This window comes from Notolabrus celidotus, chromosome 4, assembly GCF_009762535.1.
Source record: "Notolabrus celidotus isolate fNotCel1 chromosome 4, fNotCel1.pri, whole genome shotgun sequence".
Lineage (NCBI taxonomy): Eukaryota > Metazoa > Chordata > Actinopteri > Labriformes > Labridae > Notolabrus > Notolabrus celidotus.
In genome coordinates, this window is record NC_048275.1 from 3690461 (window position 1) to 3717367 (window position 26907).

Below are 26907 nucleotides of genomic sequence, written 5' to 3' on the forward strand. Positions count from 1 at the left end.
TTAATGCAGTGACTTCCACTACAGAGTCATGTCTGTGTTTAATGCAGTGACTTCCACTACAGAGTCATGTCTGTGTTTAATGCAGTGACTTCCACTACAGAGTCATGTCTGTGTTTAATGCAGTGACTTCCACTACAGAGTCCTTGTGAAACCAGATAAAGGCAGCAGCAGCTCGGCGAGTTGAAAGAAACTTTATTAAATTTTCAAAGATCAGGAAGAGAACACAGCGGCGCTTTAACACATCTGCAAACCTGAATCATGACAGCAGCTGACGTTCACAGATTTTGCTCTTACACATTGATACATATTGATCGCAATCAATTATAAGCAATAGATCAAATTCTTTGATATGTTTCATAAATATTCTCCAGTTTCCCAGCAGGCAAACTTACTGCCTAAAACAATTCAAGTTGGATGCATTTAATTCAACGTCTCATTCTGTGCTCAAAAGAATCATCAGCTTTAAACTTTCAGTCACGTTTAAGAACATTAAGTAAGAATGTTTAACATAATTAAAGAGAAAAACAAAGACAGAGGCGTCAGTAACATTCAGATGATCAGATGAAGAGGACTAAATCAGGAGAGATACACGAATGATAACCGGGGAATGTAAGTTGTGTCCCTTTAAAAGTGTGCAACAAGTCTGGAGGTGATACATTCACACATCAACGGTTCCTACTGATCTTAAAGTGAGTTTGTTAAAGTGAACATTCAAATGTTTTGAAAGATATTTACATCCTGTGAACTCATAGAGGAGTTTCATTCATAGCAAAACAAAGACGCGATGTAAATAAATAAATACACTTGTGAATAAACTGTATTCGATGACACGGCGGGTTTTTGGAGCGTTCAGAAGAAGCTTGTTTTCAGTTTGATGGTCGGTGCGGCCTGCACGGCCGGCTGAGCTAGTCTGGCCGCAGCTTTAGCTCTGCTGCTGGCCTGGTTGGCCCGTATCGCAGATTCCAGACGGATTTTAAGCTCAGGTGCTGCACCAATCACTGTCTTGAAGGCCGCTGGGTAGAGGGGGCCAATCCGCATTAAGTTCTGGAGAGCGAAATCATGCAGGCCTTTGGAGACGTGGGGCGCTGAGGAGATTGCGTTTTCGTCCAGGAGGTAGGAGACGAGGGTTGGCACGAGGAGAGCCAGCAACTGCACCCCTAATGAACAGGAAAAACAAAGAGACATTAGGAGAGATTAGCTCCAACAGAAAGATTAATGAGGAAACGAGCTGAGGCCACAAATCCAACACATGACACAACGCTGCAAACACAACTGTGGAGCCACTGCAACCTGCAGGATGCTGCTACGTGTTTGATAACGGTGCATGAAGATAAGGTCTTAACATGAAGCTGGGTCTTTGATCTAAATAAACAAATAACTGGAACAAACCTAAAGGCCGGATCAGACTGAAAGCTCCTGTGTGGAGTTTGTACAGGGGCAGCAGTAGCTCAGTCCATAGGGACTTGACTTGGGAACCGAAGGGTCGCCTGTTCGAGTCCCATGGACGAAGTTTTGCAAGTGGACTGGTGGCTGGAGAGGTGCTGGTTCACCTGCCTGGACACTGCTGAGGTGCCCTTGAGCAAGGCACCAAACCCCCAACTGCTTGGGGTGCGCTGGTTGATGGCAGCCTCCTCCCTCTGACATCTCTCCCTAAGTGCATGTGTGTGCATTGTATGTATATACCAAAAAACTGTGCGTGTAGCATGACCGAAAAATAAGAGTGAAAAAATTGAATTTCCCCCTGGGGATTAATAAAGTACGTTCTTCTTCTTCTTCTTCTGAATCAGACTGAAATTCTCCATAAAACACAAAAAGTTTTATTTTCTTTATTAATTTAAATTAAATAAACAAAACTTCCAATATCTTCAGGGTTCTTATGCACATTTAAAAACTCACATTAACATTTTTATTTCTTTTTAACTGGGTTTTGGTTTCAATTATTATTATTTAAATGTGTTTATTTTATCTATCTGTTTATTTATATTATTATTATTTCATTTCTATATTGTGTTTCATGTAAAAAAAAAAAAAAAGGAGATATTTGTTTTTCACCCAAATGTGACAAGTCTTATGTAAAAATCAATAAAATACTAATTACAAAAAAAAAGCACATTTAATACGTCTTTAGTTCTGTTTTTGCACGGCAGAACAAACTGTAATTCGCAGGGATGAAAGCCTTAAAATATTCAACATGTACAACATGTTACAGAGGAGCCCCTAATATAAGCACATGTTGTTATTAGCTCCCACTGCAATCATGACGAGTCCAGATACAGGAGAGGTTAAGCCATACAGATGTTCGCCTTCAAAATAAAAGCACAGGAGCAGACTGTCATCACAAAACTTAAACAGATATTAAATGTAAATGTTGTGGACGAGTAAATATACAAACAAGAACAAGAAAATAACATCATATGCAAGACGATATAGATTTGATGAAGTATTCAATCTTTTTAAGGCTTTTAATTTGAAAAACCTGATTTAGGATTCGTGGGAACCCTGATTTTAAGTACAAAGAAGAATTTTATTTAATTTTTGGGTCTTTTTGCCTTTATTTGATAGGACAGCTGAAGAGAGACAGGAAATGTGGGGAGTAGAGAGAGCGGGGGAAGACATGAAGGAAATGGTCGACCGGCAGGGAATCGAACCAACGACCCCTGCGACCCCTTAGACTGCTAGGCCACCAGCGCCCCACAAAGAAGAATTTTAACCCCAGATATGAAAGAAACAGTAACACAGGACAGCTTACCGTAACAGAAACATGATCTTAATTCACTTCTTAAAGCTCTCTGTGTGAGTGTGCCGGTGAGTTTCCGTCACTATGATGAAGCTTGATGTTGAACCAGTTATAAACAGTCAGTCCGCGCTGCATGGACTCTAAACTTAGCTCTGCTCTCTGAGTCTCAGAGCTAAACGCTAAGAGACCTCCCGCAATGGATCCGAGCACTCTAACAGAACAAACATGATACTGCAGCGCCCCATTAAGCCGAGGAGTACTTACGGTTCTGCTCTTCCCCCATGCCCACCAGATTCTCCAGGACCCTGATGCCCTCCTGCACGGCCTGCAGCTCGGCCGCGGTCCCCGGCCGACTGCGCTCCACCGCCTTCAGCTTCTCCACCATGAGCGGCGCCAGAGCGTGGATGTACGGGGTGGAGAGGGCGCGGCTGGAGTGCTGGAACACCGACAGCAGCAGCTGATAACACCGAGCCTGAACCTGTGGAGAGAGGGTCACAATCACTGAGTCACCTGGGACCTGGACATCAGACTTACACCTGGTTCATTTTTGACTCTGAAGTTGTGAACAGTGGAAAATAAAAAGTGGAAAATACTGAAAATTTGAAGACTTAAACTCAATGATAAAAAAAATCAGATACATAATTTCAAATGCAAAAAAAAATTCAGTGCTAAGAATTCAAAATGAGACTGATTTACTTCCACACAGAGCTCTCTGCTCTCAGTCTGTCTGTAACAAGGAGCTAACAAATCTCAGTGTTTGCTGACCGCTGAGTGAGGAGAGTTATCAGTGTGACAGAGGGCGGAGCAGAGACACACAGCAGGAAGGTAAACAAACAAAATCTGGCACAGTCTTGGAATTATACGTTCTCTGCTGTGAAACAATCCAAAAATAAGGTCTAATTTACTTTTTTATCTCTCTCTCTCTCTTTCTTTTCTCTCTGTGTCGATCCACCTCTCTCCACCTGAAGTAGCTCTCGTTGAGAATATAACTGTTGATCTGTTTTTTAACAAGTTTTGGATCTTCTCAGTCACAAAGTCTGCCTTCTACCACCTCAAGAACATCTCCCGTCTGCGTCAATCTCTCTCTGATTCAGTTGCTCAGACCCTCATCCACGCTTTCATTACCTCCTGGCTGGATTACTGCAATGGAGTCCTGTTGGGGGGACCCAGCAAGGCCCTGGACAGGCTCCAATACATGCAGAACTCAGCTGCCAGGGTTCTCACGCACACCAAGCCCTGGCAGCACATCACCCCCACTCTCATTCACCTCCACTGGCTCCCTGTTAAGTACCCCATCACCTATAAGCTCCTCCTCTTCACCTACAAATCCCTGCACGCCCTCGCCCCCCAATACCTGGCTGACTTCCTCCACCAACACACTCCATCCCGGAACCTAAGGTCTTTGGACCTGGGTCTCCTCTCCATCCCCCCAGACTAAGCTGCGGACCTTTGGGGACAGAGCCTTCAGAGGAACTCTCTCCCTCCCGACATCCGCAGCGCCCCAACCCTGGACACTTTTAAGAAAACAATCAAAACGTACCTTTTCCTCAAGGCCTTTCCCCCTTAGATATCCCCACCTACCCCCCAGACCCCCTACCTGACCCTGTGAAGCGACCTTGGGTTTCTTGAAAGGCGCTTTATAAATTATTAAAGCTATGAAACGTAAAAACTAACGGAGGTTGTATCGACCTTTCCTTTGGATATGAACCCCGTCTTTAGGGGTTAGTAAAGATGAGTTTCCCGTCCCCTGAAAGAAGAGGTTTGTTAAAGTGACGCGTACCGTCGGGTCGCTGGAGTTCAGTGCGTTCCTGAAGCGCTCCATGCACCCTTTCTGCAGAACCGTCACTCCGACCAGTTCCCCGCTGGCAGACAGCAGGAAGAGAGTGATCGCCGTCAACATGCTGACCTCATCCGTGTCGGGCCGGGACTCGTCTGCAGAAACACACACACACACTGAGATTAGATAATGATGTCATACTTGTGTCCGTCTCACCTGTGTGTGTGTTCGAGTGTGTGTGCAAACCTGGCTGAGAGTGCTCCAGTACGGACGCCAAGCTGCTCCTCACCAGGCCGGTCCACTCGGTCTGAATGCTCTCCACGCGGGCGAGCGGGGAGGTGATGATGGTTTTGATGCCCTGCAGGGCGGCTGATACGGGCGCCGGCACAGAGCCGTCTGGGGTCTTTACAGCGGTTTCCTTCAGGACCCCCGTGATCAGGAAGAGAACGGTGGGCAGGATGGTCATGCTTCCTGTAAGAAGGGAAAGAGAGGATCAGATTTAAGCTGCAGGGAATCATCCAGAGGTGTCGAGTTACTTCCTCTGTTTGAGAGTTTAAAGTTTAATTACTGTTAGCGAGCACAAACACGACAAATGAAGGGCAAGAAGGCTAATGCATCATGAATAAAACACAGAGCTGGAAGAGAACCGTGTGTGTGTGTGTGTATGTGTTTGTGTGTGTGTGTGTGTGTGTGTGTGTGTGTGTCGCCCCAGGCCTCACCAGCAGGAGAGCAGAGCGAGGGCAGCTCTGCCAGGATGGAAACTGTGTTCGCCACGAGGCGCGCGCTCTCTTCGGGGAGCCGCTGAGGCCTGAGCGGCACATGGCTGGGCGACTCCCTCACACGTGCGTTGAGCTGCGGTAAGTGGCGGACCAGGATGAAGACCAGCAGCTCCATGGCGGCAAACACCAGGGACTTCCCGGGGACCAGCTCGCCCGTGTCGCCTCCCTCCCCGAGGCCGAGCTGAGGGTCTTTGTCGCCTTCTTCGTCTTTGCCTGAGATAAAAGATAAAGATAAAAGTCATGCTGCGTCTTCCACTAGCTTTAAAGTTCTGTAAGTGCACCTCAGCACATCTTGCGTTATCTGAACACAGCAGTGCTCAGGTGTAATGTAAGGTGCATTGCACTGGTCCCTGACCTTTGCCGGTCTTCTGTTGCTGCAGGTGGTCCTGTGCGGCCCTGATGGTCTCCTGTACGACGGCCGTGACCTGGAGCTGTACGGCAGAAGGATCCCGGGTCAGCAGCAGCCTGTGCAGCACGTTCAGGAGCTCCACTGCCAACAGCTGCAACAGAAACAACGTTGACTCTGATGATCACAAATATAAACTTTGAAATCTGCATCACATCCGTCCCCAGCTGTTGCCTTCAGGTTAACTTGTGAATCTGATGCATGTCTGCTTTACAGTAAAAAGCCCAAACAGGTCTACTTGAGTTCTGGGGAGTAACTCAGTCAGCAGTGGAGGAGTTAACGGGGGATTAAACGCAGACAAGGCGATTGTTTTTTGACTTGTGGTGCAGATCTTCCTCTCCTCTGACTCGGGTCCTCACCTGGTCGTCTGCGATGTGGGACTTGGCAGACGGACACTCGAGCAGAGTGAAGAGCGCCTGCAGGCAGGACATCACATGTTCGATGGGCTCCTCGGGCCGGGGGAAGCAGAGGAACTCTATACTGACACCTGAGAGACAGAACACAAGAATGCACTTAGAGTCTTCTCTTTTTCTCCGTTATAACCTTTTCAGAGACAGTCGATGTGAAGCTGCAAGAGAACGATCGTCCTCTCTTCTGTCATGCAGTCTGGGGATCAGTAATGTGTAAATAATGCACGTTCATGTTGCAAGAACCAAAAGTTAAAGAGCACCAAAATATCCCCAAACTTCCTGACGTCTACTCGAGGAACAGAAACATGAATACTACATGACGTGGCTTTCTACCCAGCATGAGGTGCATCCGGTCTTCCACCGACTCCTCGAAGCTCTTGGTGGTTAAGGAGGTTCCCTGAGTGAGAGCAGGACTCCTGGAGGCAGCAGAGGAGACTTCTTCTTTGTCCTCTCCAGCTCCGAACCCGGTGCTGCTCAGCCACAGCGCCACGGCGTGCAGGACGGGAGCCCAGGAGCCGCGATAGTGGAGCCTCGCCGTGTCGATGGTCTCCGGAGTGTAAAATGCTCCACCTGAAAACACACAGAGCTGCTTCTGAATGTGGTACTCTGATAAAGTGTTGCATCACTTTACACACTCGGGACCCTGCAATGCTGATTTCTGATTGGTAGATTACCCTCAGTGTTTTTATCTCACACTAACATCACACACACCTGTGATTCTCTTGGTTTAATACCTCCTGAACATCAGTCTTCTCTGAGCCTGATAGTGTAAATGTGTCTCTGTCAGCTCCCGGTGTTCCAGTCTGAAGAGTGACCCTGTAAACTGGAGACCTTCAGCTGAACGTGTCAGTGTTTGTGGAGTTTACAACAGCTGTTGAAACACAGGAGGAGTCCTCAGGAATGCATCCTAGTTTAGTTTTTATTCAAATGTCCAAATATCCTCATCAGATATTTAATAATCGTTTAAAGACGTTTGTGAGGGATGCATCCGGCTGAGAGTCTCCAGTTAACAGGGTTGCTCTTTAAACTGGAACACCGGTCCATCTCCGACATGACTTCAGACGTTTTGAATCCTCTTTGTCTCTAGAGCTCGTCTCCTTCCAAGAGTTGATTCAAAGCTTGAACAAAAACAGCACAAGAGGAATCTCCTTCATGCTAACAGGCTAACTGTGGTGTCACACATGACGATGTCGGCCTGTCTGTCTCTTTCTATGGCGTCATCCTTGTTCTACGCCCATCCTCTCTTTCTTACTGCCCTCTACTGATTCTGATTTACATAATCTCCATGCTGCATTGGAGACAGGAACCATTCAGTTTCTTGATGAGTGGTTCCTGGACCTAAAGTTTCTAGTATTTCTGGTTGAAAAGTGCTTCTAGTAGGAACCAGGGTTAAATGAAGCCCCAGGAACTTTGAGTTAACCTCCCAAAGGGTCCCTACTCTTGCTTTGGTACTTTCTAAAAGTACAGGAAACTTGGTGTGGACCTTGCAGCTGAAAATCTGGTGGTGTACATTTGATTTGTTTAATCTTCATGATTCTTATGGTGCGTTCAATTTCCCGACCTTGGATCCAGACTTTAAATAAACCAGGTAAAAGTAGAAACTCAGCTCGTACCGTCGGGCGGCAGCTGACTGGAGAACTCGGCCGGCAGAGTGAGCAGGGCGTAGTCTCTCAGCATGGCGAGCCACAGACGGCTCAGCGAGGGAAGCTCCGGCTGCACCAACGTGATCAGGCTGTCAGGAGGAAGCACGTCTGCGCTCAGATCGTCCTCATCCTCGTCGTCGTCCCCGCTGCGGACCGGTTTGGCCGGCTTAGACTCTGCTTCTTTCTTGATCTTCATTGACACCACGTACACCTGAGGAGGAGAGCGCGTGCACAGTCAGATCAACATCAAACAGAGGCATGAATAACGGTGCAGATCCTCGGTCTCACCTCGGCCCACGCCTTCAGCACGGCCAGCTTCTCCATGGTGGTGGCGCTCTCGCTGTACAGCTGACTGGAAGAGCCTTTCCCAGCCTGCACTTTGTCCAGAGACGACACGAGGAGGTTGTGAACTCGCCGCAGGTCGTTTAAGTCGCTGACCACGCCGCTGCCGATCCACGTACTGCACACCTGCAGGCATATAGGGGAGTCGAGGTAACAAACTGTGACATAGGGAGGCAAACCGGGTCCTAAATCCATCCAGCCCACGATGTGCAAGTCATGTTTTTCATCAAGAATCTCATCATGCTTTATTTCAACCCTCAAACTTATCACTCATTGATAATAAAGGCTGTTTTGTGACGTGCAGATCGCCCCCTGGTGGTGGTTTCAGACATTAAAATTCCCTTAATCTAAAGGCTGACTGTCTTGTTTGGTTTTGAATGACATAAAATGACGACAGTATGAAACTCAGTCTGTTTCCTCACCAGATAAAAACTCCTGAGTGGAGCTTTAAATCAGAGGTGAGCGTCTCTCACCTGGCAGGCCTTAGCTGTGATGTCAGACGGAGTATCAGGAGAGAATGCCGGTCTGAGGGCGGCTCCCACGTTGGCCTGGTACTGTTCCAGTATGACGTGGCCCGGGAACTCAGGCTCGGGTACTTTTGCAAACTTTTTAATGATGTCCTCCAGCGCCTGCAGGCCGGCCATCCTCAGCTGGTTGCTGTGGTCTGTGGCCGCCATGAAAGCCATGCGGATGAGGTCGGACAAATGCAGAACCAACAGATCTCCTGGAAGGATGGAGAAGGGAGGAGAAACACTGAATGCATTTTCACGTCAGCAGCAGCAGCAGCAGCAAGGCATGACTTCAGCCTCCTTCAGGGTTTCTGTTGTTTCTTGACTTCAACAAACAAAAAGATCCGTTCCTAAACATTCAGTGTTTTAGCAGTAACCCAAAGAAGACCGGATGTTGACCCTGAGGCCGAAGACCCTGGATGGAAATGGAGCGGTCTTGTCCATTAACAAAAATCTAAATACATTGATGTATCGGTACTTTTGCATCTGCCTGTTTTTGCTCTCCATACAAGCTGTTTCTCTACTTTTAAGAGTAGGCTTCAAACTTTCCTTTTTGATAAAGCTTATAGTTAGAGCTGGATCAGGCTTGGACCAGCTCTTAGTTATGCTGCTATAGGCTTAGACTGACACACTGGGATCCTGTCTTTCCCTCTCTCTCCTCTCTCTGCCTGTCTCTTCCTTTAACTCTTCCTGTCCCATTAAAGTTACTAACCTTAGACCTTTCTGGAGTCCCTGAGCTCCCTTGTCTCGTAGGTTCCTCTGGATCTCTGCTGCTGTGGACGTGCCAGACTCCAGCTGCTACAACTACTACTATCCGTCTCCCCACTATCATCTCTCTCTCTCTCTCTTCATCTCCCTCTATCCCTCTCTCCAACACGGTCTCAGCAGATGTGTGTCTAACATGAGTCTGGTCCTGCTGGAGGTTTCTGCCTGTTAAAGGAAGTTTGTCCTTGCCACTGTAACTTGCTAAATGCTGCAAAGTGCTCTGTTCATGGTGGATTAAGATGAGATCAGACTGAGTCCTGTCAGTAAGATGGGACTGGATCTGATCAGGTCTTAACCTAACCTCAAGCTTTGTTCTGTCTGTACGAAAGAGGACATGATCTTCAAACTTGCAGGTTGTGATCAGAAACCTAAAAACAAAGGACGGCTGGAGTTCTGGTTCGTGTGCGTGAGGACATACCTTTGGGGTTCTTGGCCCGTGCAGAGCGTGCAGCAGCCAGGTCGAAGTGCGCTTTGTCGTTCTCACACAGCAGGATGATGCGGCACAAGCAGTCCGCAGCGAACACACGTGTGACCCAGCGCGGTGCCACCGAGGGTTTGGACTTGTCGTCTTCGCCCAGACCCGTGAACATGGTGTCGTCGTCCATCTCGTCTTTTTTCTCAGAGTCCTCCTCGTCTCGCTCCACCTCGAACACGACGGGCGCTGCTACGTCTGACAGAGACGATGGGAGGGTTTAAAAGAAGCTTCAAGACCTCTGCACTGTACTCATGTTCGGCTGTGTTTGAGACGTTTCAATTGTTGAAATCTCTTTCAGCTTTGTTTCCTCTGAAGCCGATAATCGCCTGTGATAGTTTGTTGGTTTGTGCTCCTACCTGTAGTTGCTGCCAGGACATCCTTGCAGAGTTTCAGCCAATGAGAAAGCTTCTCCACAGCGAGAGACGACAGCATGTGGCCCAGCGTGTCGTGGATATCAGAGCACAGCTTCCTGTCCGTCTCCCGGTCCAGCATGCCAAACAGAACCCCCTCCAGACCGGTCTCTGTGATGTTGAGATCTGAAGCAGGTACAGAGTCAGAGCGTTGTCATTGTGTTTAAACAGACGGGAGCAGTCGGTCGGGGGGTTTGTACTCACTGATGGTTGGATCTTTGCAGTCTCCCGCTCTCTTGGCCAGACTCATGGCGTACTCACAGACCTCTGCGGCCTCTCTCTGAGCGAGCTGCCTCAGACAGGCCACTGCAGCGCGTCGCAGCAACAGGTGAGAGCTGCACAGGTGCACCTGCAGAGGTTTCACAGCACAGTGTAAAATTCAGGGAATTTTCAAAGTTGGAAACTTTCCATGGGAATTAACAGGAATTTACTATATCAGAGGTTGGCTGTTACTAGTGAACTTAAATATAGCAGGGTAAAATATATTTTAGCATAATTCCAATAATTCCCATAATTCCCATTAATTCCCATTAATTTGCATAAATTCCCAAAAATTCCAATATTTCCCATTAAGTCCCATAATTCCCATAAATTTAAATATTTCCCATTAAGTCCCATAATTTGCATAAATTCCCATACTCCCATAAATTCCCATAATTCCCATAAATTCCAATATTTCCCATTAATTCCCATAATTCCCATTAATTCCCATTAATTTGCGTAAATTCCCATAAATTCCAATATTTCCCATTAAGTCCCATAATTCCCATAAATTCCCATATTTCCCATATTTCCCATTAAGTCCCATAATTCCCATGAATTCCAATATTTTCCATTAAGTCCAATAATTTGCATAAATTCCAATATTTCCCATTAAGTCCCATAATTCGCATAAATTCCCATATTCCCATTTACTTGCATACATTTCCATAAATTCCAATAATTCCCATAATTCCAAAATTCCCATAAAAACTATCCAATTTGGAATATTTCCAAAATTCCCCAGTTTATTTTCCCATGTAAATTTAACCGAAAACTCTTCAGTAAATTTACTGAAAATGTTCCCCCCCTTTTCCACCCCAGTTAGGATCTTAAGACTCAGACATTAATGAATGCATGTGTTTGATCCTCTGAAGCTCTTACGCAGAGACACGGCACCAGGCTGGACAGGTTGACGTGGCGAGGAGCGAACATGTGCAGCTGCTGCAGACAGGAGATGGCAGCCGCCTGCACCAGAGAGTCAGAGTGGTCCTGCATTATCGCACAGCCCACCAGGCAGGACGAGCGGATGGTGGAGATAGTGGCTCCATTTCCTGGCAGACCAAATGACACCAATTAGGAAGAGAAAGAGTCACAGCTGCATGTCTCTGAGTCTGCTGCAGGAGCCAGAGGAACCGACCTCTGATCTTTAAATGTCTGTAATCTCTCTTTCTTTGCTGTAACGTATGATTTCATGATGATTATGATAGAAAAGAGAGAGAGAGAGAGAGAGAGAGAGAGAGAGAGAGAGAGAGAGAGAGAGAGAGAGAGAGAGAGAGAGAGAGAGAGGGGACTTTGAGGAGCCTCTACGTACACAAGGGCTCCTAAAACCTGCCTGCTGCAGTGAATCAAACAGATCGCACTGCCCCCTGCTGTCTGGTAAAGACTGTAACAGAATAAACTGGGACCATGATGTAGTCAGAGTTACCCTGAAGTTCTGGTCCCACGGTGGTGATGAGAGCTCCCAGGCAGCGGCCCAAACACTGGTGCACCTCGGTGTGAGAGGGCGGCACGGTGAGCAGCAGGGTGAGGACCAGAGACAGAGTCGGCTCCACGTAGCCTCTGTACATGGGGCCGCTGGAGTCCACGATCAGAGCCAGAGAGTGCAGAGCCCAGGTCTGGAAGAAAACGGAGGGAGAGTTGAATCAGTGATCGAAAAGGGGAAGAAGTGAAAGCTTAAAAAGTTTGTTCCTTCTTCTCATGAGTCAGTCACAGTACCTGGACCTCATGAGAGGATCCATCCTGGGCCAGAGCCAACAGGATGCTGACGCTGGTCTTTAGGTGCTGGCCGGATCCGATCCCTCCGACGTATCGGTGCAGGCAGCCGAGAGCGAGGGAATGACCCGTCCTTGATACGACGTCACGAGCTGACTTCAGCCTGAGGAAAGAGGAGGAGAGAGATACACACGATTACTGAAGACACAGAGAGGTAAGAGTTCCTGTTCCCTAAAAGATTACACACACTGTGAAGGGCAAGGAGTCACTGTTAGACACTCAGATACTAGACTCTGATGTGACACCTTAAAAACTCCTAAACTCAAACCTCTGACAGAGTACAAGAACTATTTTACTCATCTCTTATTTATTGAATTATTATATTAGATTTGATATATTATCATTAATTGTATTTTAATTCATTTGTTTGTACCATTTTATAATTCTTATTGGTATTATCATTACTACAATAATAATAATATATATATTTTTTAATAAATTAAATTTAAAAAATAATTAAATTGTAATTTTATTTTATTGTATTTTATTTTACATCATTATTATAATTATTATAAATTGTATTTGTATCTAATTTACTGGTATTTATTAATTCTATTTATTAATTCTACAATTAATATTAATTGTATTTTTATTGTAATTTATTTATTTATTCTATTTTTTTATTCTTATGATTTTTACTGTTATTATAATTAATAATAATTATAATAATAATAATAACAGTAATATTATGTTGTATTTGTATTTAATTGTATTTTACTTATTCATTGTATTTTATTTTATATTATTATTATTGTTGTCAATTTTATTTGTATTTAATTTAGATCCATTTAGTTTATTTATTTTACTTAATATGTTATTATTGTTATTCTTATTAATAATAATAATAATAATTTTGTTTTACTGTATTTCATGTATTTATTATATTTTTATTATTATTATTGTTTTTTAGATTTTAGAGTTCACGTGTGTGAATGCAAGATTTGTTTTGTGTGATTTTGTTTTGTGTGTTCTGTCCTCCATTAGTGCACATATATACATGTGATGATATCTGTGTAGAAATGTTTATACCTGAAGTTGTTCAAATCAATAAAACAGATTTATCCTCCTGGGTATAAATAAATCCAAAAAGAGAAGCTCACTTGTCAAAGCTGGTCTGAGCCATCCTGGCGATGAACGTAGCCTCTCCCACCACCTGAGCCATCCTGCCCAGAGCCTCTCCGGCAGCACAGCGCAGGATGGGGTTCGGATTGTCCAGCGCTCCCATCACCAGGGCCAGAGCCGACTTACGGACCTCCTCAGGACCCAGAGTGCTCTTGTTCTCCGCTAGACCCTGCAAGACAGGAGTACAGGAGGATCAACTTTAAACTATTGGACCCTCGTCTCCTGAACTGATCCCAGAGTCGTCTTCCTCTTCATTTACGCACCTTGAGGGCACTGAGCACCGCAGTGAAGATGTTCAGCTGGACGGCCTGCTGCCGGACTCCTTTGGCCTGTTTGATGCACTCTGCAAAGTGGTCCAACATCTGCAGCCTGGAGCAGAAACATAAAGGGTAAAAGTCGTAACGGTGCAGTGAAGAGAATGAAGTCAAACCAGCAGCTCCTGAACCCCTCACCTGTGTTTGAAGGAGACATGAGGGAAGACCACTCCGAACAGAGCCACCGAGGCGTCGATGACCGACACGCCCAGAGGGAGAGGCCCGGGGATGGCCTCACCGACGGGGACACGCAGGTAGATGGAGGAGGGGTCGTGCTCCAGGGCTCCACTGCCGGACGCACTGTTGGGCTGCAGCTGATCACAAAGGAACCATCAATGTGTGAGATGTTACTAAAGCACAGAGAGAAGGTGTGCACTGGCCTCAGGGTTGAGGGGAGGAAATGTCAAACTTACATACAGTAACTGAAATCCTGCTGCAGCTGTTCTAAGCTTTTGTACATGCTTACCTGCAAGAAACTCAACTACAATCCAAACCAGACACACATACTTACATTTATTAAAAAGGGAAGTATAATTATTATATCATTGATGGTTTCTCACCTGATCCTCGATGGACTTGTGGTCGGTCTCCTGCAGCCACGAACCCATGAGCACGCTGTCGTCATAGTGACAGAGAGAGCGCAGCAAGGAGGTGGTGGTGTTGGCCGAGTTGTCTGTCAGAGTGAACTCAGCCACCAGCTCCCTCAGGAGCGCGTTGAAGCTGCCTGCAGGAGAGAAATCACAGAACGTCCACACGTGCTGCTCAGATCCTTTCAAAATAAAACCAGAAATCAGGAGAGGCTGCGTTACCTTCGTACGTCTTCGGGGGCAGAAGAGCCAGGATGTCGTACAGCCTGAGCCTCACCATGGCCGCGCTCGCTTTGAGGTGAGCACCGTGGACTTTAATGATGGCGGGGACACTAGAGGAGAAGAAAACATCACAATCATTGATGTATAATCACAGGAAAGCACCACTTCTGATACTGAAACCTGGTCCTGAGCACAAAGAGGATTCTTTCTGATGCTGCAAACAGAGGCGACACTCACTGAGACATCATAGTCATGGCACACTCGATAGGCGTCATGAGTCTGCGGATCACATCCTCTGTCAGCAGCTCGGGACAGTGAGCCACGAAGCTCCTCATGGCTGCAGAGGAGAGAGAGACGGGAGTGTTAGCTTCACACTTTTACAACCTGTTGTCTTAGAACAAAGGGATCATCGTTCTTTACCACACAGAGCTCCAGCTCGACCCTCCAGAGTGACCTGCCAGGTGAACGAGTCTCCTCTGGCCTTCTCTGCCTCCAGCTCCTTCTGTGAGCGAGGGAACACGTTCCTCCACAGCAGGAGCATCTTGGGGAGGTGATAGCGCACGAGCGAGGGACCTGGGAACAGATCCGACATGAAGGTGAGGAGGGAGATCGTGCTGTTTGACGTTGCAAAGCAAAGACATGTGTGGAGAGCTCACCCAGAGTCATGAGGGCTCCCAGCAGCAACCATCCGGCCTGCGTGCGCTGCAGGGAGAGGCGGCTGTTCTGAGCAGCTGTCCGCAGGAGGTCTTCGGCTATACTCACCACCAGCTAGGAGAGAAACACACATCTGTAAGGAGCGGTGCTGTCTCACCTTTCAAACTGTTTCACTGATTAAAGAGTAAAGTGATAATATGCAGCCACCTGAGGGAAACACTCACAGGTAGTTTGAGCGCCTCCTGGTGTTTAAAGGTAGAAATATAACTTTTAACAGAGGCGCTACTACTTTCTTTAGGCCACGGCTCTGTCTGCATTTAGAGGGTAAAATGACTCCCGCTCCCATTTTTTCCTTCCTTTAGTCTTTAGTTAATACATACCTCCACCAAGAAAAGTGCATAAAGGCATTACCTTCATAATTCACATCCTGTACCTGAGTTTTGGGAAACGAGCACTCATCTCAGTTTAGGTGTACGCTCCATTTGGGATTTTTGTCAGCACTTCACTTTCACTTCACATCAAAAAACCTGTTCGTGTTTGCATTATTTGAGGACACAACACAGATGCGCTCCTCCGCCTGCAGCGCACTGATCAGCTGTTCAGGTCTGCAGCGCACTGATCAGCTGTTCAGGTCTGCAGCGCACTGATCAGCTGTTCAGGTCTGCAGTGCACTGATCAGCTGTTCAGGTCTGCAGTGCACTGATCAGCTGTTCAGGTCTGCAGTGCACTGATCAGCTGTTCAGGTCTGCAGTAGACTGATCAGCTGTTCAGGTCTGCAGCGCACTGATCAGCTGTTCAGGTCTGCAGTGCACTGATCAGCTGTTCAGGGGCCTCATGTACAAAGGGTGCGTACGTGCAAAAACTTGGCATACGCTCTTTTTCACGGCAAAGTTCAGATGTATCAAGAGTTAAATGACCGTAGAAATATGCGGTGCATCACTCCAACTTCATGGCTGGCGTGATGCACGATTCCACAGCTGTTGATCGTTGCACACAGATTCATGCATCTGGATATTTTTGTGCGTGCAACGTTTGCTGGATTTGAGCGTACGCCATGTTTCAGTAAGAAATCCACGCAAGTCTTTGTACATGAGGCCCCAGGTCTGCAGCTTCAAAGTTATAAAAATACAACTAAACTTAATACTGAGTGATTCTGACCGCGCCGATGTCATGCCATTTAATGCAGACACACGTGGACACCTTCATGAGCCAGAGTTTACAGAGGGAAGGAGATTTAATGCACCGGAGGAAAAAAAGGAGAAACTTCAGAGCTGAACTGGAGAGCAGGAGAGATTCAGAGTTACCTGGTGGTGCAGGTGTGTACACTGTGAGCTAATGTTTACAGTTTACACACAATGAACCCAGAAAACTTCATGCAGTCACAAGTAAGACTTAACAACACTCCCTCTAGACCTTCCCGCTCCTTTTAACTTCTTTATCCTGTCCCGTCCCAATCACGTGATTAATAGCAAATTTGACTCCCGTGACCCGTGGGATTATAACCAGGTATTTTGAAGTTATTTAAGTTACGAGTTTTGCCCATATAAGGGCATGGCTGACTTTACTGACAGGCAGGAAGACTGTACCTGTTAGTGAGGAGGCTAAAGGCCCGCCTCTTTACCTCACACTAGCTCAACAGAAGTCAGGTAGAGTCAGCATTTCCAATATGGCACCCGCCAACGATCGGCTTCAAAACAGATGGGAGTAGCCCCTGTTCAAATATTCTGGTGAGTCTCAGTTTCACAGTAAATGGTGAGTTACTCAGAGGCATCACTCTGCTTCTTGTAGGATCAGTAAACTCATGAGTGGCTCCACACCTTGCCCTTGGAGTGAGGGATCCCCAGCGGACACTGGTGAACTCCTCCCAGCAGAGCCGCCATGGCGAAGCTGTACCCGCTCACAGCCTCCGGTGAACTCTTCAGGTTGTTGATTCTCTCCGCGCAGCGATCCAGCAGCGGGGTCAACTGGTAGGGCAGCGCCACGGCAACGCAACGCAGGCACCACGCAGCCGCCAAACGGGCCGCCATGCTCGGGTGAAGCAGCACGGAGGTCACGGTCTCGAGAAGCCCTGAGGAGGAGGGGACAGAGGATGTTGGATTAATTTACTCTAACAGCAGAAATTAAAATATTTGATGTGTTTCAGTCGTTCATTTATGATATTAAAACTTTGAGCGGCTCATATTCTGTCAAATGAATCATCACAGTTAGGCAAATTACAAAACAGGGAACAGGAAGTTGATGTAGATATGACAGACAGAGCTGTTTAGTATTTGATGTCTCACCTATGGAAGGCTCCTGGATGAGCGGCGATGATGTGGCGCTCAGACTGTGCACCAGACTGCCGAGTTCTTTCAGGGCGCACACCATCACATGCTGACTGGCGGAGACGTCGGCCGCCCCGGCTTTGTTCTCCCCGCTCATATCGTTCACGACGGCCTCTGAAGAAAACACCAGAAACAACAACGAGACGGATTCATCAGAACAAACACACAAACACTCGACATGAAGATCAAATATCCTTCAGATTATCATGTTTACATGTGAGCAGCGGATGGATAAGGTGGCCTGAACTGAGTCATAATGAAGATTTTTAATTTCAAATAAAGATTTTTTATCAGTTATGTTTTATTCTCTGGGGTCTCAGGTAAACTTGCTTTAGGCCACGTTATCCATGCATCACAATCACACATTCAAAATACACAAAGATCCCAACTTCAGCAGTAAAATACGACGGTGTATCAGGGCCATTAAAAAAATACAACAACAAACAGATCTGGAAGAGAGGAGCAATATTTCAAAGATTAAAGTCATAAATTTATGAGATTTTAAAATCATAAATTAGTGACATAAAAGCTGCAGATTGGTTTGTTTACAAATTGTATATTTTGTGAGTTAATACATTTGCAAAGTTGTGAGATTTTAAAGTTCCAAATGTGAGAGAAAATGTTGCAAATTTGTGAGAACAAATGTGTAAATTCATGACTTTTAAGGTTCAAGATTTGTAAAAATAAATCATAATTTTAAGAAAAAAAGGCGTTAAATAATGAATTAACAAAAATGCAAATTTCAGATAAAATGTCCCAAATTTGTGAGATTTTAAAGTCGCAAATGCAAGAGAAAATGTTGCAAATTTGTAAGAAAAATAAATTCATTTTTGAGAAAACAATTGTAAAATTGTGAGTTAATAAAAACACGAATTTGTGAGGAAAAAGTCATAAATTCAGGACGTTTTAAAGTTCTAGATTTGTAAGTTTATTAAATATCAAATTTCTGAGAAAAATTTCATTATTTTTAAGAGAAAAGTCTTTAAATTATGAATTAATAAAAATGCTAATTTCTGAGAAAAAGACACAAATTTGTGAGATTTTAAAGTCACAAATGCAAAAGAAAATGTTGCAAATTTCTGAGAAAAGTTTCATGATTTTTGAGAAAAAAAGTCACAAAAATGTGAGTTTATAAAGTTGCATGTTTGACATAAAAAGTCAAAAAAAATTATGAGACTTAAATTTGTGAAAAAAAAGTTTTAGATTTTATTCACAGAATTGTGAAATTATAAAGTCGTAGATTTGTGACTAAGAGGTCTCAAACTTTGTTTGATCAAGTTTTGAATTTGTGTGAAAGAAGTTGCAGATTTGTGAGATTATAAAGACTTAAATTTAATTATCCCACATTTTTTAAAGATTTTATAGTAGAAAATTTGTGAGTTTATTAAGTTGAAAATGTAGTTTGTTATAAAAACTTAAATTTCCTTGAAAAAGATAATATGAAGTTGCAACTTTGAGAGATTACAGATTGTTAGAGCACCTCATCACTGTAGCACATTTCACAGTTTATATCCAGATTAGTACCTGCTGCGATCATGCAGAATACTGCTATCACATAATGAATAAAGGAATAAACATTCTGTTGTGTGTGATGAGACAGGATGAGTTTGTGACTTTAGTCTCTGAATATTTCTCTTCTCCTGCGTCTCTGTTTGTGTTTTATTTTTTAAAATGGCCCGGAGACGCCGTCGTACTAAAGTCCCTCAGAGTACAGAATAACACCGCACAGCTTTCCCCCACAAACACAGATCTGAGGATTTAAACCACGCTGAAATGTTTTCACAGGATAAATGTGACTTTATTCAAATACAAAAACACCAAGCTCCTCTTTAAGAGACCTGAAATCCTCAGAGCTTTGACAGACAGAGTCAAGAGAAGTCGTGGAAAAGAGAGAGAGGAGAGGGGGGAGAGACGTGAAGCTGCTTCTTTCACTGTGGCTGAGATGTTCCTACAAACACTGGGAGGACTGGCTTCCATCGTGACTGCAGACATTTGCCTCTAAAGCGGATCATAATAAAGACTCATGTTCATCAGTTTAAAGGTTACAAAGCAGATCAGAGTAAGAATCATCCTTTTTGAAGGAGGTGAGGGTGAATTCAAACATGACTCAGGTGTTTTTATGAAGCAGGGGGAAAATGGAACTGAAGAAACGACGTGCGGTTTATGTGTCTGTGGATTTACGGGCACATGCTGCTGCTGCTGTTAGGGAGAGTCATCAGCTCCTCTGAGGGGTTTGTAATGCAATAACAGAATGTGGATCTGCAGGCAAACAGTCATGGAGGCGATGCAATGAGTAGCTGGATGCTGAGCTGGTGATGGATAAAGTAACCGGACGTTACGGGGATGCTCGTTAAAGAGAAAGATGCAGAAAGCAAAAGGAGCAGCCGTCTCCGTGCACACACAAGCGCAAAACACCATGCAGAAGTTTCAGCGACTAAATGAAGGATGAGTTAAAAGTGATAATAAAGGATGAGTACTTACTCTGTAACGCTCTGAACCGTGATATTTCCCCCCCATCCTCCTTACCCACAGCCCTCATTTGCTTGCTGATGGCCTGGCAGATTTCTTTGCCGGCTGCGATTTGCGCTTTCTCTCCGAGCAGGCCCCCCAGGGTGGCGCGCAGCATGAAGGAGACGCAGCGGCGCGAGTACACAGCCTCGACGTGAGTCTGCGTGGCCCGAGGGTGGGACACCAGGTCCAGGACGTGGGACAGGAAGGTGGCGAAGTTGCGCTCCAGCCACTGACCGCCGAGCGTCGTCACAAACACGACGTAGGCCTGAGGACGAGTAGAGAGGAGTTTTGAAAACACCTGTAGCTGCAGCACGTCCCTCTGGAGGATAAAACAATCTTTGCAGACTGGCCTCACCTGAGTCACGCCCACCCGGACCTCTCTGCTGACAGAGCCTCCCCCCTTCAGCATCTCCCCCCCGCTCTTCAGGAAGCCGGATCCGCCGCGCAGAAAGCCCGTGGCCATGAGCTCCAGCACCTCCTCCAGAGTGGCCCGCTTCACATTCTGACGCATCACTGAGGAGACAAATCACCCGAGGTCACAAACAGAGAAACCGTCAGATGTTCTTACTCCGGGTAGAGATCCACGCTTTGACTCACCGGCTGCTTGTTTGGGTATCAGCGCTGTGGCCATGACTGTGCCCAGGAGTTTGGCCACCGCCACCCGGACGCCGTAGTTCGATCCTTCCAGAGCTTTGAAGCACAGGGTGGCCACATTCTCCAGCTCTGTGGTCCACATGAAGACGGCCTCGTTCTGCAGCTCCAACAAGCACTGAGCGAAAAAACACATGAATCAGGACAACCACCCTGAAATCTCAGATATGCAATTCAATATATCTCCAAAACATCTGTTTTCATCCTCCTCTCTCTGCCTGTCTCTTACTTTAACTCTTCATGTCCCATTAAAGTTACTAACCATAGACCTTTCTGGAGTCCCTGAGCTCCCTTGTCTCGTAGGTTCCTCTGGATCTCTGCTGCTGTGGACGTGCCAGACTCCAGCTGCTACAACTACTACTATCCGTCTCCCCACTATCATCTCCCTCTCTCTTCATCTCCCTCTATCCCTCTCTCCAACACGGTCTCAGCAGATGTGTGTCTAACATGAGTCTGGTCCTGCTGGAGGTTTCTGCCTGTTAAAGGAAGTTTGTCCTTGCCACTGTAACTTGCTAAATGCTGCAAAGTGCTCTGCTCATGGTGGATTAAGATGAGATCAGACTGAGTCCTGTCTGTAAGATGGGACTGGATCTGATCCGGTCTTGATGTTGGGTCTTTATTAATAATAGAACATAGAGTACGGTCTAGACCTGCTCTGTTTGGAAAGAGTCTGAGGAGAACATTTGTTGTGATTTGGTGCTTTATAAATAAAGATTGATAATATTTGAGTTGCAGAAAGTGAGATTTTAAGCAAACAGGGAGGAGGTACAGATTCTATAATGTCAATCAAAACAATGCAAACTTATCAACATGAAGAGGACATTCTTCTGTCTTATTAACACTCCAGTGATGAACACAAACCGCATGGATGTCCGGTGAACACACTCTTGCACTCTTCACAGGAAGCGTTCTTGCACAACACATCTCAGCAGCAATGACACAGCAGAAAGCAGAGCATCAGTGGTTCCTCTTTTCACTGAGGTGCTCCGATCAATCATGTCCCAAATATCTGACAGGAGCAGAGGATGTCATCCTGGGATGTTACTGATCCAGAACTTCATCTAGACTCATTTTCCTGCACATCCACTCCCCTTAATGACCTTCACACCGCTCACCCTGCCTTCTATTTTTGCACATTTGCAGCTCAGTTATTTGATCCTCTGTTCTTTTCTGTGTTTTTGCACCACCGGACGTTTATCTCACACCAACCTTAGCCACGGCACAGCGCACAGCCATCGACCTGTCTGTGAGCAGAGAGCGAGCGTTCTTGTAGATGTCTCTGTGACATGAAGCTGCAGCTCCACCCAGTCCGTTCAGCACCTTCTGCAGGCTGAGGAGGATCTCTCCTCGGCCTTGGGACTGTAAACAAAGAAAGGGTTTTAGTCATCCTGTTACACCTCATTGTACAGTTTTCTCTATGCCCCCCCCCCCCCCCCCCGTCTTCAGACTCGTACCTCTGCACTCTTTAAAGCCTTCAGCAGGTTGTTGATGGTGTCTGGGAAAGAGCTGCCCAGCATCCTGCCCATCTTCTCGTAAAAAGCTCCGACACAAGCCACCGCAGCTCTGCAAGAAAACACGCAGTTCATCAAAAACATGCACAGCTCTTCATAATGTGATCAACATTTCAATGAAAGAGAATAACGTGTCATGAGTTAGATTTAACCACAACGCTTCAAACATGTGAATATAAACACAAAGAGACTGAAGGAGAAACACAGAGGTTGATGCTGCATTCGTCTGATCCTCAGACTGTCCCATTTATCGAACTGGGAAGTTGTTATTCCAAATTTATCAATCAATTAAGTGTTACTTATATATCACAACTTTCATACAAATCACATGTAATGTGCTGCAAGTGCTTTACAGCGATAAATACAAACAATTACATAAAAAAAACTGAATATATAAAGATATAAATGAATATATAAATGGATAAATATATTTAAAATATATAAAAAATACATAAATAAATTAAAAAATTAAAAGTCTAAAAAAAGTACTTGAATAAATAAATAAATTAATATATGAATAAATTAAAAAATATAAAAAATACATACATTAAAAAATGAATAAATAAGTTTAAAACTTTTTAAAATAAACAAATATATAAAATAATAAATAGATACATAAATTAAAACCTATAAAAATACATAAATAAATATATGAATAAATTAAAATACATGAAAAATAAAAATAATAATAAATAGATAAATAAATAACTAGAGGCAGGAGTTGGATCTAGCAATCTCTATATGCAAAGCATTCGTATCTACAGCTGTTTAAACAGGCAGAAGTTGTACTGTGTAATTTGCATTGCCCCTATCAACCAAATTTTAAAATAAAAATATATAAAATAATCATAATTAAAATAAATACAGACAGACAAAAAAATCTAACCAAATAAATAAATAAAAATAGATAATGACATAAATCAGAAATGATTCAGAAGTAGAGATTGCTGCACATGTTTATAATTAAACAACTAAATAAATCATCAATAGTTGAGACAATAATAATAATAATAATATAAAAGTAAAGCTAAAAGTTTAAGCACTTAAAATATCAATACAAATTAGTAGTAAAATGTTAAAAAATGAAGAGTCTTGAATAAAAATAATTGAATATTGAGATCAATATAAAACATTAAAATGATGAAATTATCTTGATATTAAACTTGATATAAAGCCAGTTTGAATGGATGAGTCTTTAATTTATGTTTAGTTTCTCTGTGAAGCTATAAATAATAAGTCTGATAAATTATCACTCTTTAATAAACTCACAGTGTTAATAATAACGTGAGAGAAGAAATGATTTGTAACACAGGAATATATGTTTCATGTTTCTGACCAACGTTCTGCTGCTTTGGTCCGGTGTAATGTGACATAAAAGCACATATTAAACTGTGACTCTGATTTTAGAGAAGCCTAATCTAAATAAATTTTCAGGTTGGATTTTATCTCTGACGTCTTGACCATCTTGTGTTCCCACTCAGCCGTCCTGAGTCTAAACAGAAACGTGCCGAAATGAAGGAATGATGATGGGATCAAACATGGACGCAGTTTCTATCACCATTAAACTCCTTATGTGCATTTAATCCCCCTTTTGAAACATGAAATGTCTCTGAGCAGATTAGGATTAACTGTAATAACGCCTGAGTGTAGAAAACACAGGCTTTACTTTAATGTATGCTCGAGGTTCAAACACACTGCTGCGTTCAGAGGAGCTTACAGTTTGGTGGGCAGGTACGCGGGCGTGTCGTCTTTGCTTTTGATGATTTCATTGCATTTATCCAGAGTCTGGAAAACAGTGAAGGTGTCTCCGATGCTGTAGAGGGTGGCCAGGTTCTTGGCCAGCAGTTTCCTGGTCGGTGGTCCCGGGGCGCTGCTGATTAACCCTGTCAGCTGCTCCACCAGCTTCTTCTGCTTCTCCTTCACATCCACCTGTTGTGACGACACACAGAACGATCACAACACGAGTCTGACCGTGAAACACACAAGCAGAAAAACAAGGCATGAACCCGAGTACTCACCCTATTTGCTGCCACGAGTACTTTATCCAGGAAGCGGAGCCATTCGAAGATGAAGACCGGCCTCTTGGCCTCTGTGATCTGGGCCAAGGCCTCTTCATTGAGCAGCAGACTGTGAGCCAGCTCCATGATGGCGAGGACGTCTTAGCACGGCTCTGCACACCTCGCCTCTGAGATGAAAAGATTCAACAATCACACAGAGAAGCAGAAGAATCATAAACAAGAACACCAAGTCTCTCTTTGTCAAACGATTACTCAAATCTAACGACCTGATCGACTTCTAAACTACAACACAGGAAACAGAATTTGATGGATCATTTAAACAAACATAATTAATCTGAAACAGTCCAAGACTTCTTCTCAAATGTTGTTCCTTTTTAAAGGGTGTTTTTAATCCAGGATCATGAGCACGCCAGTCTGTTACATTAGATTCTCCTGTGATTGTAGTCCAGGTTTTTAACAGGCCCAGGATTAAGTAGTCCATGTAGATTTGTGTGGGCCAATGCTGCAGGAATTGGAGGGTTGTTCATGATAGAGAGAGTTTGATGTCTTCCCACCCGGCTTGATGTTAATCAAAGGTTTAATCTGGGCTGCAAGGGGCCACTCCTCCTCCTCCTCCTCCTCCTCCTCCTCCTCCTCCTCCTCCTCCTCCTCCTTTTTCTAAAGGTAGGTTTGAATGTGGATTTATGCCAGACATACGAGCTGGGAAAGAGGGTTTTTATAGGTACTTACAGATCCGCCACTTGGTGGGAGCTCCTGACTATGCAGAACCATCAAAAGTAACACAACTATTCATAGATGCTTATAATCCGAAGGATGTCAGATGCACAACAACTTATGTAAGACAGCGCTGGGAAAGAGAGGTTAACATTTTGATATCGGATGAAATGTGGCTCCAAATATGGAAAACTCAATCCTCATCCACAAATGATTTTTCTGGAAAGATTTCTGTTGGAAGAATGTCATTCGTTCTTTTTATTACCCCTCATCAGAAGTCCAAATCAAGGGGGTCACAGTATTTTTGCTGGAAGCAGTGTGGAGCAGTCTCTGCTGAGTTTGTACATTCCTTCAGCCTGTCTGGAGAGGCGTGGAACACTTCATCTCAGAGATTTCAGGAATACCATTTGAATCCTCTTTCATCTTTCTGAGGGACGCATATCTTTGACTATGGAATAATGTTTTTGATTGAAAGAAGCATTAAAGTTCTTTGCTCCGTACTTCACCTTTTCTACCAGATGTCATAAATTAAGTCTTTACAGGACATGTAATGTTATAATATCTACCTAAATATTTAATGTTATTTCAAACGTGTGTAATAATCGAATAATGAGGATTAAATGAAACCCTCCCATCCAATCATTTCACAGCATATAGCAGCACTTTGATTATTCAGACGCTTTAAACTCTCTTCTTTCTGTTTTTTAAAGTGTCTGAAGCTGAATATGGAGCCTGACAGCTTTGCTCCTCTCTGACAGCTTTGTTCCTCTCTGACAGCTTTGTTCCTGACAGCTTCGTTCCTCTCTGACAGCTTCATTCCTGACAGCTTCGCTCCTCTCTGACAGCTTTGTTCCTCTCTGACAGCTTTATTCCTGACAGCTTCGCTCCTCTCTGACAGTTTTGTTTCTCTCTGACAGCTTTGTTCCTGACAGCTTCGTTCCTCTCTGACAGCTTCATTCCTGACAGCTTCGCTCCTCTCTGACAGTTTTGTTTCTCTCTGACAGCTTTGTTCCTGACAGCTTCGTTCCTCTCTGACAGCTTTGTTCCTCTCTGACAGCTTTATTCCTGACAGCTTCGCTCCTCTCTGACAGTTTTGTTTCTCTCTGTCAGCTTTGTTCCTGACAGCTTCGTTCCTCTCTGACAGCTTCATTCCTGACAGCTTCGCTCCTCTCTGACAGTTTTGTTTCTCTCTGACAGCTTTGTTCCTGACAGCTTCGTTCCTCTCTGACAGCTTTGTTTCTGACAGCTTCGCTCCTCTCTGACAGCTTCGCTCCTCTCTGACAGCTTTGTTCCTCTCTGACAGCTTTATTCCTGACAGCTTCGTTCCTCTCTGACAGCTTCATTCCTGACAGCTTCGTTCCTCTCTGACAGCTTCGTTCCTCCCTGACAGCTTCGTTCCTCTATGACAGCTTCGTTCCTCCTTGACAGCTTCGTTCCTCCCTGACAGCTTCGCTCCTCTCTGACAGCTTCCATCCTCTCTGACAGCTTCGTTCCTCCCTGACAGCTTCGTTCCTCTCTGACAGCTTCGTTCCTCCCTGACAGCTTCGTTCCTCTCTGACAGCTTCGTTCCTCCCTGACAGCTTCGTTCCTCTCTGACAGCCTCCAGCCTCCAGCTGTTGATAGCCGAGCTGTTAGCTACTAAGCTAGCTAGTTACTAGGAGTCTGAACTCCGACCCTTCATCCTCTCTAACCCGAGCTGACTCTCTTTATTAACCTCTTTAAAATCATCTATTATCACTAACACATCTCATGAATAACCTCTGATTAAATATAAGGAGTGAGGTTAGCATCCTACCTGTGTTCGACAACCCAGGATGAATGACGACGAGGAGCGGCGGTGTCACATTGAAACACGTCCGACGGGAAACCACAGAAACACTGCTGGGGGAAGAATAGTAGTGTTCATTAAATCAGTCGGTTTTTACATTTAAACATTTAAATATTTAAACATCTAAACATTTAAACATTTAAACATTTAAATATTTAAACATT

At 44.6% G+C, this 26907-nt stretch overlaps 1 protein-coding gene across 2 annotated transcripts; it reads right to left on the reverse strand.

The window, feature by feature from the left end:
- Nucleotides 1–174: 174 nt before the first annotated feature.
- Nucleotides 175–26793, reverse strand: heatr5b (HEAT repeat containing 5B). 2 transcript variants are annotated; one of them, XM_034681621.1, is made up of 35 exons: nucleotides 26711–26793; nucleotides 24202–24368; nucleotides 23901–24112; nucleotides 22127–22235; nucleotides 21882–22031; nucleotides 20619–20790; nucleotides 20377–20534; nucleotides 20037–20286; nucleotides 17469–17624; nucleotides 17004–17254; nucleotides 15189–15300; nucleotides 14953–15105; nucleotides 14770–14869; nucleotides 14533–14642; nucleotides 14284–14447; nucleotides 13862–14037; nucleotides 13673–13778; nucleotides 13388–13578; nucleotides 12231–12390; nucleotides 11941–12130; nucleotides 11397–11566; nucleotides 10458–10602; nucleotides 10200–10379; nucleotides 9787–10038; nucleotides 8568–8818; nucleotides 8041–8220; nucleotides 7723–7963; nucleotides 6443–6679; nucleotides 6059–6186; nucleotides 5649–5793; nucleotides 5234–5506; nucleotides 4761–4985; nucleotides 4518–4669; nucleotides 3002–3215; nucleotides 175–1157 (listed from the first exon to the last, which is right to left on the reverse strand). In XM_034681621.1, the coding sequence occupies exons 2-35, from the start codon at nucleotides 24325–24327 to the stop codon at nucleotides 850–852; spliced, it is 6147 nt and encodes a 2048-aa protein (XP_034537512.1). In that variant the 5' UTR covers nucleotides 24328–24368; nucleotides 26711–26793; the 3' UTR covers nucleotides 175–849. The 2 variants fall into 2 exon arrangements, with proteins under 2 accessions (XP_034537512.1, XP_034537511.1); XM_034681620.1 differs by having other exon boundaries at nucleotides 19992–20286.
- Between the last annotated feature and the right edge of the window lie 114 nt (nucleotides 26794–26907).